Source organism: Gossypium hirsutum, chromosome D11 (assembly GCF_007990345.1).
Source record: "Gossypium hirsutum isolate 1008001.06 chromosome D11, Gossypium_hirsutum_v2.1, whole genome shotgun sequence".
Lineage (NCBI taxonomy): Eukaryota > Viridiplantae > Streptophyta > Magnoliopsida > Malvales > Malvaceae > Gossypium > Gossypium hirsutum.
The window spans coordinates 46,668,887-46,686,520 of NC_053447.1; the positions used below are offsets into that span (position 1 = coordinate 46,668,887).

At 39.5% G+C, this 17,634-nt stretch overlaps 1 protein-coding gene across 1 annotated transcript; it reads right to left on the reverse strand.

The window, feature by feature from the left end:
- Window positions 1-4,629: 4,629 nt before the first annotated feature.
- Window positions 4,630-5,052, reverse strand: LOC107911178 (uncharacterized). Its single transcript, XM_016839059.1, has one exon. The coding sequence runs from the start codon at window positions 5,050-5,052 to the stop codon at window positions 4,630-4,632; it is 423 nt and encodes a 140-aa protein (XP_016694548.1).
- Between the last annotated feature and the right edge of the window lie 12,582 nt (window positions 5,053-17,634).

The window sequence follows — 17,634 nt, forward strand, 5'->3', positions numbered from 1 at the left end:
ATATACATATAACATTAAAACTAACAAACATTAGTGCCAATATATGAACAATAATAATGGAAGTAATAACAATAATAATAATGAAATAACAATACTAATAAATCTAAATATTAAAAATGCTTGAAAATAACAATTAAATAACTAATAGAATAAGATTGCAATAATAATCGGTTAAAATTAATAAAAGGATAAAATAAAAGATGAATAAATAAGATAAAACCTATGTAATGTTGACAAAAAAAAAGAAAAAAAACGAAAGTAAATAAATAACATTAAACGAAGTAATAAATAAAATTATTTTGTTTTCTTTCTTAATAAAATCAAACAAAAAAAAATGAATAAGTAGATTAAGGATCGAATTGAAAACGGACCGAAATTTAGGGGTCAGAATCGTAAAAAACAAAGAAGGTGGCTCGGGGCCAAAATGAAACACGCTCAAAGGACGAGGGACCAACTGGGAAATATTCCCAACCCCCAATCACGGTGTTTCAGCTTGTACCAAAATGAAACTATTAGTAAATTCAATGGCCAAAATATAAAAACAGTAAAGACCCAATTGCGCTACAGCTCGAAAGGGGAGGAGTCTTGCGCGCAAATAACCCCCTTTATGAAAACGCACGGATCCCCCTTGGAGCGGGTCATATCACGCGCGGGTCAGGGGGCCAAATGGCGCCGTTTCATTCCTGATAAAGAATAAAAAATAGTAAAAAAAAAACCTATTCAGTTTCCTTTTTTTTGTTAAAAAAACAGAGAAAGCTCTTAGCTTTTCTCTCTCGGTCCTCCACCTGGCCTAGGGTTTTGGCCATAGCCGCCGCCGCCTCCATGGCCTATAGCCGGAGTTGCGTGAGGGGTTAACTTTGGCCACCGTTTTAAACCCTTTTGAAGGCCGAACTACATGAACCCGAGAGTTAAAAAAACCTTGAACCCGCCTTATCAAGGCCGATATCGGCGACGGAGATAGAAAAGTAAAATATAAAAATGAAAAAAATAAAAATAAACGCAGAAGAAAAGAATAAGAATCGGAAATGCTAAGAAATCACCTTTGAAACTATTTTCTCTTTTCTTATTTCTTAAAAAAATGTTTGTGTCCAAGAGAGAAAAAGGTTACATTTAGCTTCGACTTTTATAGCCGATTGTGTTACTATTTTTCTACTATTGTTGTTGTCACTTCCTTGCTTGTTTGTAGGTACTTGAAGACGGACTACAGAGGCAGAGAGTAGAGGGCAGATGGGACGTGATGAACGGTGGTGGTAGGTGGCGGCGCCAGAAGGTCGAGGGTCCGAATACCCTAGGCGCGGCGCTGTAGCGCTAGGGTTTGACTTGTTTGGTTTGATACTTTGGGCCATTGGGGTTTGGATATTGGGCTTCGAGTTGTTGGGCTTTTGGGTAGTTTTGGGTAGTTTGGTTTGAATGTTGGGTTAGGGCTTTATTGGGCTTAGGGATTTTTTGTTTTTAAATCTGTTTATGTTTTGGGTTTTGTGTTTGGTGTTTAAGGCCCGGGTAAAATTGGGCTCGTACAGCTGCCCCTCTTTGCTCGTTGTCATGTAACGAGAACAGAGCAAAGACTTCAAAAGGGTCAATTTTGCCCGGTCTCGCCGAATCTCGACTTATTCTGGTACTTCTCTTTTCAAGTAGCTTTATTTCGATCCACTGTGTCTTGTCGCTTCGATCCATTCCACCGCACTTCAGAGAGTTTTGACTTATAGCTTCAATCTTTTTCGCTGCAACTTCAAGGGGACAAGATTCATGGTTTTGGTCTACTCCACTGTAACTTTAGGGAGATCAAACTGGATGCGATCTGCTCTACTGCAACTTCAGAGAGATAAGGTCTGCCATCTCCAATCTGTTCAACTGCAAGGTCGGGGAAGTAAGATTCGCTGCTGTAGCTTCAATCTATTAACCGCAATGTCGGGGAAGCGAGATTCGCCATCGTAGCTTCAATCTGTTCCACTGCATCGCTAGGGAAATGAGATTGCAATGTCAGGGAAGGAAGATTCGCCGTTGTAGCTTCAATCTATTCCATTGCATCGCTTTGGAAGGTAAGATTCGCCATTGTGGCCTCAATCTTTTAATTGCAGTGTCGGGGAAGCAAGATTCACCGTCGTAGCTTCAATCTGTTCCACTGTACTGCCAGGGAAATGAGATTCGCTGTTGTAGCTTCAATCTATTTGAATTCAATGTCGGGGAAGCGAGATTCGCCATCATAGCTTCAATCTGTTCTACTGCACCGCTAGGGAAATGAGATTGTAATGTCGGGGAAGGAAGATTTGCCGTTGTAGCTTCAATCTATTCCACTGCATCGCCTGAGAAGGTAAGATTCGCCGTTGTGGCCTCAATCTTTTAATTGCAAACTATGGTTTCTTCGATCTGCTTCGCTGTCAACTTAGGAAAGCAAGACCTGCCATCTTCATTGATCTGTTCTTTAGGGAACATGACCTATATGAACCTATTTATGCCTAGTGATCATGATCGAAATACATCAAAATATCCTGGCTAAATGTGTATGCATGAATGCAAAAATGAAAATGATCTTTCAATGTTTGAGTTGTTATTGCCCATTGCTCAATAAGGCTTTATTGCCAATGCGTCCGAATGCTATCTTGTCCGGTTGGTAATGCTCATCTCTTACTTGGTTGGATTGCCCCCATTGTAATCTTTAAAGTTCAACTCGTTGTGATTTTCAAGGTTAAGCCCATCGTAATTTGGGACATAAAATTGAAAACTATCCTCCTCCTACTGTGATTTAGGAGTATAGGATCTGAATCTCCTTGGTTATCTACACCATTTCCAGGGTGTCACGACAAAAGATTTATGCATAATTGCAAAATTTTCCTTTCTGAGAAACCTCTTCTTATCATTCAATGCTTGTTTGTTCATTGAGGCTTTGTTACCAATATGACATCTTGTCATTTTGTTTAATACATGTTTGAGCAACGAAGTTTGAAAGGATAGTCTTGACTTAGACTTTTTCTTTTTAGACATTTCAAACTTCAAAATTGGTGTGTTCTAAACAACAGTCATGTTTCAGGTCCCTGTATTATTTAAAAATTTCTAGAGTAATATGCAAAAATCATTTTGCTTGAACATTCAGTCCATTAATAGTTATTTTAGCTGTTTGAAAAAAAAAGATTATCACAATGAACAAACAAAATGTTATTGAGAACAAATCTCGAAATGAAAAAGTTAATCAAGATAGCAAATGAGAAAAAGACAATGGACAAGATGGAATTTTATCGGGAGCAAAGCTTGAAAGGAGTACATTAATCAAGACAACAAATTTTGCCAAGATTGAAAATAAATAAGATGACAACAGGTGCCCCAGATATCGCAGCACGAGCTTCCTTACATAAGCTTTCTAAAGACCATTCTGAATTTAATATGTATTTAGGGAATCCTAAATACTTTGTTGATGCCCCAAGATGTCTTCTCCCTTTTCTTATTGATTCAGGTATAGCGAGACCACCACATGCCCCGATCTTAATCAAAATTTGAGATGTTCCGTTTACCTCATGTCCCATCAAAATTTGAGCCACCTTTTCAGGTTTACAACTCAAATCCCCTCTGGTCTCAATGCGCACTTTACGGGTTTTCACCTTGGCCTCTCCCTTTTTTTTTTTGAAACTTAAAGTGCCATTTACAGGTTTTCACTTTGGTCCTCTTTCTTCAAGTGAAATATATCTTGATTGAATCTGAGTTTACAGGATTTGGCAGGCTTTTACCATCCATCTCGCTCAAGATTAAAGCTCCTCCAGAAAAGGCCTTTTTTACCACATAAGGACCTTCCTAATTTGGCATCCATTTTCCTCTAAAATCCTTTTGTAGAGGAATAATCTTTTTCAAAACCAGGTCCCCCTCGTAAAATTCTCTGGGACGAATTTTTTTGTTATAGGCTCGCATAATTTGTTTCTGATACATCTGACCATGACGAATAGCTTTTAACCTCTTTTCTTCTATCAAGTTTAGCTGATCATATCGAGATTGAATCCATTCGGCCTCATCTAACTTTAATTCAGCTAATACTCGGAGAGAAGGGATTTCAACTTCTATGGGTAAAACTACCTCCATCTCATAGACTAAAGAAAACGGTGTTGCCCCAGTAGAGGTTTTAACAGAGGTACGATATGCCAGGAGAGCGAAAGGTAATTTCTTGTGCCAGTCTTTGTAGGTTTTAGTCATTTTCCCTACAATTTTCTTGATATTTTTGTTAGTTGCTTCCACGACACCATTCATTTTTGGGCGGTATAACGACGAATTATGGTGTCTGATCTTGAACTGACTACAAACTTCCGCTATTAAGTTGTTGTTCAAGTTCATCGCATTGTCGGATATAATCCTTTCAGGCATCCCGTATCGACATATGATCTCTTTTTTTAGAAACCTGCTAACTGCTGACTTCTTGACATTAGCATATGAAGTAGCCTCCACCCATTTAGTGAAGTAATCAATAACCACAAAGATAAAACGATGCCCATTAGAAGCCTTTGGAGATATTGGCCCGATGACATCCATTCCCCACATGGAGAACGGCCATAGAGAAACCATAACGTGAAGGGGTGAAGGTGGCGCATGCATTTTGTCACCATAAATTTGACATTTATGGCACTTTTTGGTGTAACTAATGCAATCCACTTACATGGTGGACCAATAGTACCCAAATCTCATAATTTGTCTTGCCATCCTGAAACTGTTAGCATGCGTTCCACAGATACCTTCATGCACTTCTTCCAAAATTTTCTTGGCCTCGACAGCATCCATACATCTCAAAAATACTTGATCTTTTCCTTTTTTATACAAAATCTCCCCATCTAGGACATAATCAATGGCCAATCTCCTTAATGTCCTCTTATCATTCTCCGTCACATGGTCGGGGTACTCACGACTCCTTACATATCGTAATATGTCATGATACCAGGGGTGATCATCCTTTTCCTCTTCATCGCCAATGTTGCAACAATGGGCTGGAGCCTCATGAATGCTGATCTGAATAGGCTTCATATCTTCTAGTTTGTTTACGTTGATCATAGAGGCTAGAGTGGCCAAAGCATCTGCCATCTAGTTTTCATCTCGTGGGAGATAACAAAAGGTGACACTATCAAACTCCTTAATCAATTCCAAAACCAATTTTCGATAGCGGACTAACTTCGGGTCTCTCATTCCCATTCCCCTTTGAGCTGGTAAATTACTAATGCAAAGTCTCCGTATACCTCTAGCATATTAATTTTTCGCTCTATGGCTGCTCAGATGCCCATAATGCAAGCTTCATACTTAGCCATGTTATTGGTGCAATCAAAGTCCAATTTGCTAGTGAAAGGATAATGATCTCCACTAGGGGACACGAGGACTGCCCTAATTCCTTTGCCTATAGCATTTGAAGCTCCGTCGAAGCTTAGCTTCCAAGGGTGATTTTCGTGGGGATCCTCTTTAGCAGTTGCAACATACATCAAATCTTCATTCGAGAAATCAAAATTCAGAGGTTCATAGTCTTCTAACGCTCTGCTAGCAAAAAATTCTGCTATCGCGCTTCCTTTAACAGCCTTCTGATTTACATAGACTATGTCAAATTCGGAGAGTAGAATCTACCTCCTAGCCATCCTCCCATTCAACGCAGTCGACTCCATCATATACTTTAAAGGGTCTAACTTTGAAATTAACCAAGTCGTATGATAGAGCATGTATTGTCCCAATCTTCGCGTCGTCTAGACCAAAGCACAACATAATTTTTCAATAGGCGAATACCTCATTTCACAGTCAGTAAATTTCTTACTAAGATAATAAATTGCCTTCTCTTTTCTTCCCATTTCATCATGTTGACCAAGTACACATCCCATGGAATAGTCGAACACTGTTAAATACAGGATCAATGGTTTATCTGGCCTTGGTGACGACAATACTGGAATATTCGACAAGTACTGTTTTATCTTGTCAAAAGCCTCCTGGCATTCTTCATTCCACACATCTAGATTGTGCTTTTTCAAAAGACGAAATATGGGGTCGCATTTTTCAGTCAATTGTGAAATAAATCGAGTAATATAATTCAGCCTTCCTAAGAAACCTCTAACTTCTTTCTGAGTACGTGGTGGAGGAAAATCTCGAATTGCCCTGGATTTGTCTGGGTCAATTTCAATCCCTTTTTCACTGACTACAAACCCCAGAAGTTTCCCTGACCTAGCTCCAAAGATACATTTGGCCAGATTGAGTTTGAGTTGGAACTTTCTTAATCTTAAGAACAACTTTCTTAAGACCTGTACATGTTCTCTTTCCGTCTGGGATTTTGCAATCATGTTGTCAACATATACTTCAATGTCCTCATGTATCATATCATGGAAAAGGGTCACCATGGCTCTTTGGTATGTGGCTCCCGCATTTTTCAATCCAAATGGCATCACTTTATAGCAGAAAGTCCCCCATAGGGTTATGAATGTAGTTTTCTTCATATCATCAGGATGCATCTTAATTTGGTTATCTCCCGAGAAACCATCCATAAAAGAAAACAGTGAGTGCCCCGCCGTGTTATCTACCAGAGTGTCGATATAAGGCAAGGGAAAATTATCCTTTGGGCTAGCTTTATTTAAGTCTCTGTAATCTACACACATTCGTACTTTCCCATCTTTCTTAGGGACGGGTACGATGTTGGCTACCCATTCGGAGTATTTAACTACTTGCAGGATCCAACATCGAATTGCTTTTACAATTCCTCTTTTATTTTTAATACAACATCCGGCCTCATTCTTCGGAGTTTTTGCTGAATGGGCTTGCAATCCTCCTTTATAAGAAGACGGTGAACTACGATATCAGTATTTAACCCAGGCTTATCTTGGTATGACTATGCAAAGACATCTTTAAACTCTCGAAGCAACTCAATAAGGTCTTGTTTTACTTCTTCAGCTATGCATGTGCCAATCTTCACCACCTTCCCTTCTTCCAGGATCATCGTCTCTACCGTCTCTTCGTGAGGTAGGATTTATTTCCCTTCCTGCTCTACCATCCTCAACAAGTCCGGAGATAGGTTGCAATCTATGTTATCTTCAAAATCTTGAGATTCCTCTAAACACATATCTCGTTCAAAAGGGTTTTCTAAGTCCATAGTAGAGTCACTCATGTCATTGATATCTTGGGACCTGTTATAGGTACCAAAGAATATACAGGGAATGTGTGAATTTAAGAATTCTTATTTATAGTATGGTCATGAATTAATGGAAGAATGATTTGGAATAAAAGCATCCAAGATGACTATTCATACGAAAGAATGAAAGAATCTTAAAAGAATATATACTCAAAAAAGAAATTGCAAATATATATTTCATTGCAGTCAAAATGTTCAAATATAGGCCCATTTCATCTCACAAAAAGTTTTCATTTTCTCTAGGCTTAAAACAATTAGTATGTTTTGAATATTACTCTGGAAAAGCTCTAAAAACTTCAGACATTTCTTCTGCAGTCCAATTATTTAGAACACTCCCGGGTTCAAAGGGATAGATGCCTGATATACTTCTTTCTTCAAGTCCTTCTTCAAATATGGCATTGATGTTCAGGGTTCCTAACATTTCCTCCGTGGTCTTCTTTCTTGGAGTCCTCAGTCCAGAATACACGGTTCCCCCTGATACGAAGGTCCTGGATATGTGGGGGAAAGTCATAGGTTCCCAATCACCTTCTCCTCCATTCAAATGCGCCTTCCTCCTCTCTTGTCTTTTCTCCAACTCTTTCCTTCTTTGTTTATCATTTGGTTTAAATCCTAAACCGAAATGGTCTTGTTTGTCCTTTACCATTGGTGCCTCTATCCTTCCTTGAAAGCATCTTCCCAGTCCTTTTCCGGGCATAGCTCCTCTCCCAACTGTCATTTGTAGTCCCATCCTCGTGGCTCTGGATATGCTGGGCATCGGGATCTTCTTTCCCTCAACGACAAAAGTCGCATTTACGAATTCTAAGGATAGAAAGGAACATTAGATCGCCTCATCATCCGTTCCTAAATATGGTGCGTCACTGGTTATCGATGCAACGATATCTTTCTCAGCGCTAATCGTAATTAACCGGCCTTCTGTTACCAATTTCAACTTCTGGTGCAATGATGAAGGCACCGCTCCTGCTGATTGAATTTAGGGTCTTCCCAGCAAGTAATTATACGAAGGCTTGATATCCATCACTAAGAAATCCACATCGTATGTATTTGGGCCAATCAAGAGGGGTATTTCTATTCTTCCCATCACCCTTCTTTCGGTACCATCAAAAGCTCTCACTATATTCTGGCATGATTTCATGTGAGAGCTATCCACCGGTAACCTGCTTAAGGTGGATAAGGGTAAGACGTTCAAGGCCGATCCATTATCAATTAGCACACCCGACAACGTATATTCCCCGCAACGAGCGGTGATAGGTAAGGCTTTGGTGGCTCCTCTTCCCCCCGGCGGTATTTCATCATCATTAAAGAAAATGAAATTGTCGGCACTTATATTGTTAACCAAGCGGTCCAACTTATTCACTGAGATATCGTTAGCGACATAGTTTCATTTAGCACCTTAATCAACACATTACGATGTATCTCTGAACTTAGAAACAACTCAAGCACCAAGATACGAGCCGATTGCTTATGTAATTGTTCTACCACGTTGTACTCGCTATGTTTTAAGAATTTTAGAAATTCTCTAGCCTTATTTTCAGTTACTGGCTGATTGACATGCGATTCAATTTTGTCCATTTTTACTTTTCCCAGCTCAACTACTAAGGCTTTTCCTTTTTCAGATTCCACTCTTGCATTTGCCGGATCATAGCATTTTCCACTTCGTGTATAGAATCCTTCATCCTCTTCTGAAGCATTTACCAAGCTCTCTTTTCCTGTGATTGTCACATTGCAGTTATAATTCCAAGGAACCTTTTTGTTATCCTTGTAGGGAAAGGATACAGGTTTTTGGATTATGACCTTTGGCACTATTTGTATCCCAGATTCTTTGCTCATTGGCTTTGAAATAATCACCACTGGGTAATTATCCTTTTGTGCTTTCCCTTCAGATGCTTCCTCTGAAGCATAAACTTCTCCCTCTTCCAGTCCCTTGATCTCTTCATAAAACTTCAACTCTTTGTTATCCATTAAGTTTTGCACCATGGTTCTGAACTCAGTGCATTTTTGGATGTTGTGGCCTTCTTCTGCGTGGAACTCACAAAACTTCCTTGCTCCTTCAGGCTTTTTTATTGAATCTTGCTTGATGAGACCTTCTCTCATCATTTGTTTCCAAACCCATTCGGGGGGGTCTTTTCTCTGCTACGTTGCCTTTGACTCTCCTTCCTCCATTCTCAGTTATCGTATTCACCCCTTTATCATCATGATTGGGCAACAAATTCCATGCTACGTTTGGTCTTGATGAATCACTGATCTTTACGATCCCCAAATTGATAAGTTTTTCAACTAACTTCTTGAATACAGTGCAGTTCTCAATCAAGTGCCCCTTAGTCTCCGCGTGATACTCGCATTGGGCATTTGAGTCATACTACTTAGGGTATGGAGGTTGCATAGGTTTTAGCTAAAATGGAGATACCACATGTGCATCAGATAAGTTCTGGTACAATTCCCTATACGTCACTGGGATGGGTGTGAATTGAGGTCTCTCTACATTTGGCCTTGGACTGGATTCTTGTTTCGAAGAACCTTGCTGATTAGCAGTTACTACTCTTGCTTGTCCCACCGTGATTGATTTAGAATGGTCCTTGTTAAATGTGCTTGTATTGTTTATCTCGTGCTCCTTCTTCCTTGGTGCTGACCTTTTAGTGCTTTCTCCTACTTCTATCTTGCCACATCTTATGGCGTTTTCTATCATTTCTCTAGACATCACTATGTCTGAAAAGCTTTTAGTGGCACTGCCCAACATATGATTGAGAAATGGAGCTTTCAAAGTATTGATAAAAAGCATGGTTATCTCTTTCTCTAAAAGTGGTGGTTGAACTTGCGCTGCCACCTCCCTCCATCTCTAAGCATACTGTCAGAAGCTCTCATTAGGTTTCTTTTCCATGTTTTGCAATACCATTTGATCGGGTGCTATATCCATCACATGTCTATACTGCTTTATAAAGGCCTGCGCCATATCTTTCCATGAATGGATGTTGGCCCGACTCAATTGATTGTACTATCTAGCCGCTGACCTGATCAAACTGTCCTAGAAGCAATGAATCAGCAGTTGATCATTGTTGATGTATCCGGTCATTCTTCGGCAAAACATAGTCATATGAGCTTCAGGACAACTTGTCCCGTTATACTTCTCAAACTCTGGCATTTTAAATTTGGGAGGGAGGACCAAATCGGGTACCGAGCTCAAATCTTTAGCGTCCATTCCTCAGTGGTAATCAGCATTTTCCATGGCTTTAAACTTCTCCTCTAGCCATTTACACCGGTCTTCTAGTTGTTTTGACAGATCCATTTTTGCTTTCTCCATTTCTGTCATGTCATCAAGATCAGGAACCATTGGATTGGTAGGATTCTCTCCGGGATTAGAACCCGAACTTGTTTGAAAATTCGTAGGTACTGCGGTGCCATCCTGGTATTGAGGCCTACTAGTGATAGGTACTCTCTGCGGGCGCATCTCTGGTTGTGCTTGGGTATTCGTCAGAGTGAAGCCTGGAGGATAAACAGGGTCCTCCTGATCGACTCCCGAATTGATTAGAGGGCTTTTTCTTTTATCAACAAATATGTGTGCCAGTTGACTCATAATTCTTTGGGATTCCAGTGCATCTTGTTGGATTTTATCCAATTGTTCTTGCATCTTATCTTGCATTTCTTTTTGCATTTGTTCTAGCTTTTCTAACCTCTGATCCATTACTTTTGTTTGACGACGAGTACCGTAGTGATATTTGATCGACGGGTTTTTTTCAGTTTCTAGGGTAACTGTCATATTTTAAATTATTAGAGTCATTTTATGAACTTGATGCATATGATGTAATGTAAATGCATGATATGAATGCAAAAAGAGGCACTGATTCTAATTCAACTTCATTAGAAAACTTTACTAGAGAAGAAGTTTCTTTACATAAAATAGATTACATATACGACTTTGCCCTTATACTCAAAGCCTTAACCTTTCTAAGAAGCCAAGCTAATTCTCGGCCCCGATCCGATTCCAACTCATACTTTAAACTTAATAGATCTGCCTGAACTGCTAGGGTTTGCAAGTGATCAGCTACCTCGCGTACTTGAGCCACCGCCTCGCCCATAATATAATCTCTGTCTCTAATCTAATCTTGAGACTGATGGAATTGCCCTTGCCACTGCTCATTACTTATTTCCAGAAGCTCTATTTGGAGTTCGCTGTTTTGCAATGCATCCTTGAGCTCTCCTACTTGTCCCTTTAATTCTTCAATTTTGTCCAAGCTTGCCTTTAATTCAACTGCATAATTACAACTACGGTGTTGGTGAAGTGACCTTTCTAGCTCAATTACTCGGACCTTCAACTCCGTCTTCTCGTTTTGGCAGACTAGTAGACTCTTTTTCAAAGCAACTTCTCTGGCTCGAGTATCCTGAAATTTCTTTTTCCATTGATTAGCTTTCGTCTTTTCCACCTGGATTTCCCGTCGCCATTGTTCAGACGTTTTACCCAAGCCGACAGTTCTTATTGACCTACGCAACTTCTTGTAATCCATCTTTAGGCTGTCTAAATCTTCTTCTGCCTTGTTCTTTCCATTTCTCAATTTGTCAGCCTCTATTCTTTGAATGTCCACATCCAGTCCTAATTGCATTTTTTCTTCTTCTAGTTGTTCTATATTCTTCCCTAACTCCAAACTCCTCTTTTCAAATTCTTGTTTGATGATTTCTATCTCAGAGGGCAATACTTGTAGGTGTTCCTCTAAAGATCGAGCAGTTTCTGGATTTGACACTGGGATATTGTCGTAGACCCTTTAATCATGCCACTGACTGTACTCGGGGGTCATTGCCCGACCCACAGTTGAGATCTTCATTCGACGAGTTTGGTTTCATGCATTAGACATTTCTCGAACCTTTTTCTTGTAATTGTCCTCCTTATAGGAAAATTCATATTGGGCCAGTCCTTGCATTGTCGGTATGAATTGTCGTGATCTAAACTATCTTGATACGAGTAGAGGAGCATATCCAATAGCTCCCCATATCCCGAGTAGAGGAACCCAGTCAAAATCTCCGCACTGGTATTCTCATCAGGAATCAACCAGGGAGCCCTCCATTCAACATCTTCATCTCAGAGATTCTAGAGTATCGCCATCCATCTTTCTTCTGAAACGTCATCCTGTTTTGGCGTGGCTACTAATTCTTCTAGAGGGGAATAGCTATCAGAGAATACCCAATAAGAGACTTTTTCCACTTTCCAGAAATGACTATGAAACCATACCAATAAGAGCTGCGCACATCCAATAAACCTTCCCTCACCTGTTCTCCGACATACATTCAAGGATCTAAAAGTTTCAGCCAGAATTACCGGAACAGGAGTAACCCCTTTACTAAGCCGATCTAATAAATCAGAAATGGCCTCGTCTATGTGTCCTAATTCTTGGGGGAAGACCACTAATCCGTAGATACCTAAAGCAAAGACATCGACCCTTTTCTTTACATCAGGGTGTACTAGCACTAAATCTCGCAAGCTTTTACAAGGAACGCATTTACTGTCACCTTTCTGCTAGATTCGGGCAGCAACCCATTGCTCACTCATCCCAATGATGTTCATCAATTTCTTTAACAACGGAGGGACACAAGCAACTCTAGAATAAGCCTTGTCGACTTGAATCTTTAGGCACCGAAGCAAGGTCGTATACTCCTCCACAGTAGGCGTCAAGTCCAATTTTCCAAAAGTGAAACAACTGTAGGCAGGATTCCAAAATTGAGCAAGGGCTCGAAATAAATACTTGTCCACTTTGACACTGAGCAGATAAGACAGGTCGCCGTAGTTACAAAAGAACAGCTGCTTGGCCTCGTTATCCCATTGATCCCAAATTTCCTTCATTTCTCGAAGATCATTCTGGATTACACTGATACGGGTGAAATCCCACAATTCTGACATGTGCCCTTCGATAAGACTATCGCCTTTCTCCCGTTGTGTCGTCTCAGCCCATATTCGTACAGCCGCATTATCTTATACTTTATCAAAAAACCCCTTTTCCATGATAAGCTTTCTATCTAGATACTGAATGTGAATCGACACCTCTTTTAGAATGAAAATGCCACGCATTCACAAACAAAGCAAATTAGTATTAAACACAGGGAAAGATTTAAAGTAAATGACAATAAATACATCATCCATTTGGGTAAGCACTAAGGTTTGGCGTAGTTCCATCTAGGTGGGTTCCTATGGCTCATTACATGTGGTTTGGTTCTAAAGTAAAGGTACCCGAACCAGCAAAATTCCTCGATCCTCACCCATTATAGGCTCATATGGACCGAGTTCAGTTCAGGGGAATGCATTTCCCTATGGCCATGCGGAGATGAAAATCTCACGAAGACATAGGTACAGATGTATCCCGGAAGCGATTCACTATCCCATGCGGAGGTGAAAACCTCACGAAGGCGTAGCTTCTCACTCCCACTTAAAAGGGGGTGACCAATGGTCATGCAATGCAATGTGAAAAAATATACATCTAAACTCAGAATAAAGCAGTAATTATAAACAAAATAATAAAGGCCGAAATAAAGGCAAATGAAGTGCAATATAAGGATCGTGTCAAGTTTTCAATCTTCGACAAAAGACAAAAATAATCAACACATGGCTTGACTCTCTTATTTTAGACCTCAATGGAGTCGCCAAGCTGTTGACACCATTTTTTTGATGAAAATGGGGTCGACTTTGATTTTAAAAATGAAAACGGGAGTCGCCACCAATCCTTTTTGAGGTGTGATCGGATCACCTTGAAAAGTGGTTATTTTTAATAAACGATTTGATTTTATTAAAACAAAAATTTTGGTCCACGAAATTCAGAAGACGGGTTCGGGAGTCGGTTACATACGAGGAAGGATTAGCACCCTCGTAACGCCCAAAATTTGGTACCTAGTTGATTAGCTAATGTCTTGATGTCGAAAATTGAGAACTTGGAAGAATTAAAAATATGATCCTTGTATTAAAATGAAAATTTAAAGAGAGAAGCATACTTTTGCGTTATTCGAGATAAAGAATCACATCCCGTAAGTTAGGACACGTTATCTAAAATTCTCGATATGAGAATAAATGCCGAAAAATTTTATTTTGAAAGAGTTTGATTATCCCAGGTTATAATAAAAAAAGATTATGTCCCGTAAGTTAGGACACAAATTTTTTCTTAATTCCTGGTGAGATTTAAAAACTTTAATTGAAATGATTTGTGTAATTAAATTTTCGAGAAAATCAAAACCCCGTAAGTTAGGATACGATTTTCTTGAGTTTCTAAATACAGAATGTTATTTTATTTTTGAAAATTTTTCTTTTTTTCGAATTTTGAGTAAAAAGGTAGTATAATATTTAACGAGATATAAATTTAATTTATACAAATATCATGTGAAGGCAAACAATTATTTCATATGATGTAGCACGATAACAACATAAGATAACTATATTTGTAGAATATTTAAAGGGTAAATAATAAATCATAAAATACAATAGTAATAATGACATAACATACATCATCATAAAATATACATATAACATTAAAACTAACAAACATTAGTGCCAATATATGAATAATAATAATGGAAGTGATAATGTAACAATAATAATAATAATGAAATAACAATACTAATAAATCTAAATATTAAAAATGCTTGAAAATAACAATTAAATAACTAATAGAATAAGATTGCAATAATAATCAGTTAAAAGTTAATAAAAGGATCAAATAAAAAGATGAATAAATAAATAAGATAAAACTTATGTAATGTTGACCAAAAAAAAGAAAAATAAAAAAACGAAAGTAAATAAATAACATTAAATGAAGTAATAAATAAAATTATTTTGTTTTCTTTTTTAATAAAATCAAACAAAAAAAATGAATAAGTAGATTAAGGATCGAATTGAAAACGGACCGAAATTTTGGGGTCAGAATCGTAAATAAACAAAGAAGGTGGTTCGGGGCCAAAATGCAACACGCTCAAAGGACGAGGGACCAACTGGGAAATATTCCCAACCCCCAATCACGGTGTTTCAGCTTGTACCAAAATGAAACTATTAGTAAATTCAGTGGCCAAAATATGAAAACAGTAAAGACCCAGTTGCGCTACAGCTCAAAAGCGGAGGGGTTTTGCGTGCAAATAACCCCCTTTATGAAAACGCGCGAATCCCCTCTGGAGCGGGTCGGATCATGGGCGGGTCAGGGGGGCCAAACGGCGCCGTTTCATTCCTGATAAAAAATAAAAAACAGTACAAAAAAAGCTATTCAGTTTCTTTTTTTTGTTAAAAAAACAGAGAAAGCTCTTAGCTTTTCTCTTTCGGTCCTCCACCTGGCCTAGGGTTTTGGCCATAGCAGCCGCCGCCTCCATGGCCTATGGCCGGAGTTGTGCGAGGTGTTACCTTTGGCCTCCGTTTTAAACCCTTTTGAAGGCCGAACTACATGAACCCGAGAGTTAAAAAAACCTTGAACCCGTCTTATCAAGGCCGATATCGGCGACGGAGATAGAAAAGTAAAATATAAAAATGAAAAAAATAAATATGAACGCAGAAGAAAAGAATAAGAATCGGAAATGCTAAGAAATCACCTTTGAAACTATTTTCTCTTTTCTTATTTCTTAAAAAAATGTTTGTGTCCAGGAGAGAAAAAGGTTACATTTTGCTTCGACTTTTATAGCCGATTGTCTTACTATTTTTCTACTATTGTTGTTGTCTCTTCCTTGCATGTTTGTAGGTACTTGAAGACAGACTACAGAGGCAGAGAGTAGGGGGTAGATGGGACGTGATGAACGGCGGTGGTAGCTGGCGGCGTTAGAAGGTCGAGGGTCTGAATACCCTAGGCGCGGTGCTGTAGTGCTAGGGTTTGACTTGTTTGGTTTGATACTTTGGGCCATTGGGGTTTGAATATTAGGCCTCGGGTTGTTGGGCTTTTGGGTAGTTTTGGGTAGTTTGGTTTGAATTTTAGGTTAGGGCATTATTGGGCTTAGGGATTTTTTGTTTTTAAATCTGTTTATGTTTTGTGTTTTGTGTTTGGTGTTTAAGGCCCAGGTAAAATTGGGCCCGTACAGCTGCCCCTCTTTGCTCGTTGTCGTGTAACGAGAACAGAGCAAAGACTTCAAAAGGGTTAATTTTGCCCAGTCTCGCTGAATCTCGACTTATTCTGGTACTTCTCTTTTCAAGTAGCTTTATTTCGATCCACTGTGTCTTGTCACTTCGGTCCATTCCACTGCACTTCAGAGAGTTTTAACTTGTAGCTTCAATATTTTTCGCTGCAACTTCAAGGGGACAAGATTCATGGTTTTGGTCTACTCCACTGCAACTTTAGGGAGATCAAACTGGATGCGATCTGCTCTATTGCAACTTCAGAGAGATAAGGTCTGCCATCTCCAATCTGTTCAACTGCAATGTCGGGGAAGTAAGATTCGCTGTTGTAGCTTCAATCTATTAACCGCAATGTCGGGGAAGCGAGATTCGCCATCGTAGCTTCAATCTGTTCCACTGCATCGCTAGGGAAATGAGATTGTAATGTCGGGGAACGAAGATTCGCCGTTGTAGCTTCAATCTATTCCACTGCATCGCCTGGGAAGGTAAGATTCGCCGTTGTGGCCTTAATCTTTTAATTGCAATGTCGGGGAAGCAAGATTCACCGTCGTAGCTTCAATCTGTTCCACTGTACTGCCAGGGAAATGAGATTCGTTGTTGTAGCTTCAATCTATTTGACTTCAATGTCGGGGAAGCGAGATTCGCCATCGTAGCTTCAATCTGTTCCACTGCACCGCTAGGGAAATGAGATTGCAATGTCGGGGAAGGAAGATTTGCCGTTGTAGCTTCAATCTATTCCACTGCATCGCCTGAGAAGGTAAGATTCGCCGTTGTGGCCTCAATCTTTTAATTGCAATGTCGGGGAAACAAGATTCACCGTCGTAGCTTCAATCTATTCCACTATACTGCTAGGGAAATGAGATTCGCTATTGTAGCTTCAATCTATTTGACTTCAATGTCGGGGAAGCGAGATTCGCCATCGTAGCTTCAATCTGTTCCACTGCACTACTAGGGAAATGAGATTGCAATGTCGGGGAAGGAAGATTTGCCGTTGTAGCTTCAATCTATTCCACTGCATCGCCTGAGAAGGTAAGATTCGCCGTTGTGGCCTCAATCTTTTAATTGCATTATCGGGGAAGCAAGATTCACCGTCGTAGCTTCAATCTATTCCATTATACTGCCAGGGAAATGAGATTCGCTGTTGTAGCTTCAATCTATTTGACTTCAATGTCGGGGAAGCGAGATTCGCCATCGTAGCTTCAATCTGTTCCACTGCACCACTAGGGAAATGAGATTGGAATGTCAGGGAAGGAAGATTTGCCGTTGTAGCTTCAATCTATTCCACTGCATCGCCTGAGAAGGTAAGATTTGCCGTTGTGGCCTCAATCTTTTAATTGCAAACTATGGTTTCTTCGATCTGTTTCACTGCCAACTTAGGAAAGTAAGACCTGCCATCTTCATTGATCTGTTCTTTGGGGAACATGACCTATATGAACCTATTTATGCCTAGTGATCATGA

Bases quoted from the DNA above. Each gene is read 5' to 3' on its own strand.
- LOC107911178 (XM_016839059.1), bottom strand. From the start codon at position 5,052: ATGGCAGATGCTTTGGCCACTCTAGCCTCTATGATCAACGTAAACAAA.